This window comes from Alosa sapidissima, chromosome 18, assembly GCF_018492685.1.
Source record: "Alosa sapidissima isolate fAloSap1 chromosome 18, fAloSap1.pri, whole genome shotgun sequence".
Lineage (NCBI taxonomy): Eukaryota > Metazoa > Chordata > Actinopteri > Clupeiformes > Clupeidae > Alosa > Alosa sapidissima.
This window is the reverse complement of record NC_055974.1, coordinates 19,650,247-19,651,781: the sequence shown is the minus strand read 5'-3', so window position 1 is coordinate 19,651,781 and position 1,535 is coordinate 19,650,247. Positions and strand designations below refer to the sequence as shown.

General features: G+C 40.2%; 1 protein-coding gene across 1 annotated transcript; it reads right to left on the bottom strand.

The window, feature by feature from the left end:
• Nucleotides 1–212: 212 nt before the first annotated feature.
• On the bottom strand, nucleotides 213–1,117 carry LOC121690090 (salivary glue protein Sgs-3-like; the record flags this gene model as incomplete). Its single annotated transcript, XM_042070443.1, has 1 exon — nucleotides 213–1,117. A coding segment is annotated over exon 1 (855 nt), but the record flags the coding sequence as incomplete, so codon positions are not given.
• Between the last annotated feature and the right edge of the window lie 418 nt (nucleotides 1,118–1,535).

The following is a 1,535-nucleotide window of genomic DNA, read 5'->3' as shown; positions in this document are numbered from 1 at the left end:
TTTCTGGTTGTAGTATTTAACGCAATTGTGGTTGTTTTTGGTTCAAATGTGGTTGTTGTTGCCTTACTTGTGGTTGTTGTTGTCTCAGTTGTGGTAGTTGATTCAGTTGTAGGTGTTGGTTCATTTGTGGTTGAAGTAGTTGGCACAATTGTGGTTGCTGTTGGCTCAGTTGTGGTTGTTGTTACCTCAGTTGTAGTTGTTGGTTTATTTGTGGTTGAAGATGTTGGCTCATTTCTGGTTGAAGTTGTTGTGTCCATTGTGGTTGTTGTTGCCTCCATTGTGGTTGTTGTTGGTTTAATTGTTGTTGTTGCCTGTGTTGTAGTCGTTGGTTCATTTGTGATTGAAGTTGTTGGATCATTTGTGGTTGTTGTTGCATCAGTTGTAGTTGTTGGATCATTTGTGGTTGAAGTAGTTGGCACAATTGTAGTTGTTGTTGGTTCACTTGTGGTTGTTGTTGCCTCAATTGTGTTTGTTGTTGGTTCAATTGTTGTTGTTGTTGCCTCTGTTGTAGTAATTGGTTCATTTGTAGTTGAAATTGTTGGCTCAATTGTGGTTGTTGTTGGTTCATTTGTGGTTGTTGTTGCCTCAATTGTGGTTGTTGTTGGTTCAGTTGTTGCTTCTGTTGTAGTCGTTGGTTCATTTGTGGTTGAAGTAGTTGGCACAATTGTGGTTGTTGTTGGCTCAGTTGTGGTTGTTGTTACCTCAGTAGTAGTTGTTGGGTTATTTGTGGTTGAAGTTGTTGTCTCAGTTGTAGTTGTTGGTGCCTCAATTGTGGTTGTTGCTGGGTCAATTGTGGTTGTTGTTTCTTCAGTTGTCGTTGCTAGTTCATTTGTGGTTGAAGTAGTTGGCCCAATTGTGGTTTTTGTTGGTTCAATTGTGGTTGTTGGTTCATTTGTGGTTGAAGTTGTTGGCTCAATTGTGGTTGTTGTTGGTTCATTTGTGGTTGTTGTTACCTCAGTAGTAGTTGTTGGGTTATTTGTGGTTGAAGTTGTTGTCTCAGTTGTAGTTGTTGGTTCATTTATGGTTAAAGATGTTGGCTCATTTCTGGTTAAAGTTGTTGCCTCCATTGTGGTTGTTGTTGGTTTAATTGTTGTTGTTGCCTCTGTTGTAGTCGTTGGTTCATTTGTGGTTGAAGTTGTAGGTTCAGTTGTGGTTGTTGTTACCTCAGTTGTAGTTGTTGGTTCATTTGTGGTGGAAGTTGTTGTCTGAAATGTTGTTGTTGTTGCCTCTTTTGTAGTCGTTGGTTCATTTGTTGTTGTTGTTGCCTCAGTTGTGGTTGTTGGTTCATTTGTGGTTGAAGTAGTTGCCTCCATTGTGGTTGTTGGTGCCTCAATTGTGGTTGTTGCTGGCTCAATTGTGGTTGTTGTTGCCTCAGTAGTAGTTGTTGGGTTATTTGTGGTTGAAGTTGTTGTCTCAGTTGTAGTTGTTGGTGCCTCAATTGTGGTTGTTGCTGGGTCAATTGTGGTTGTTGTTGCTTCAGTTGTCGTTGCTAGTTCATTTGTGGTTGAAGTAGTTGGCCCAATTGTGGTTTTTGT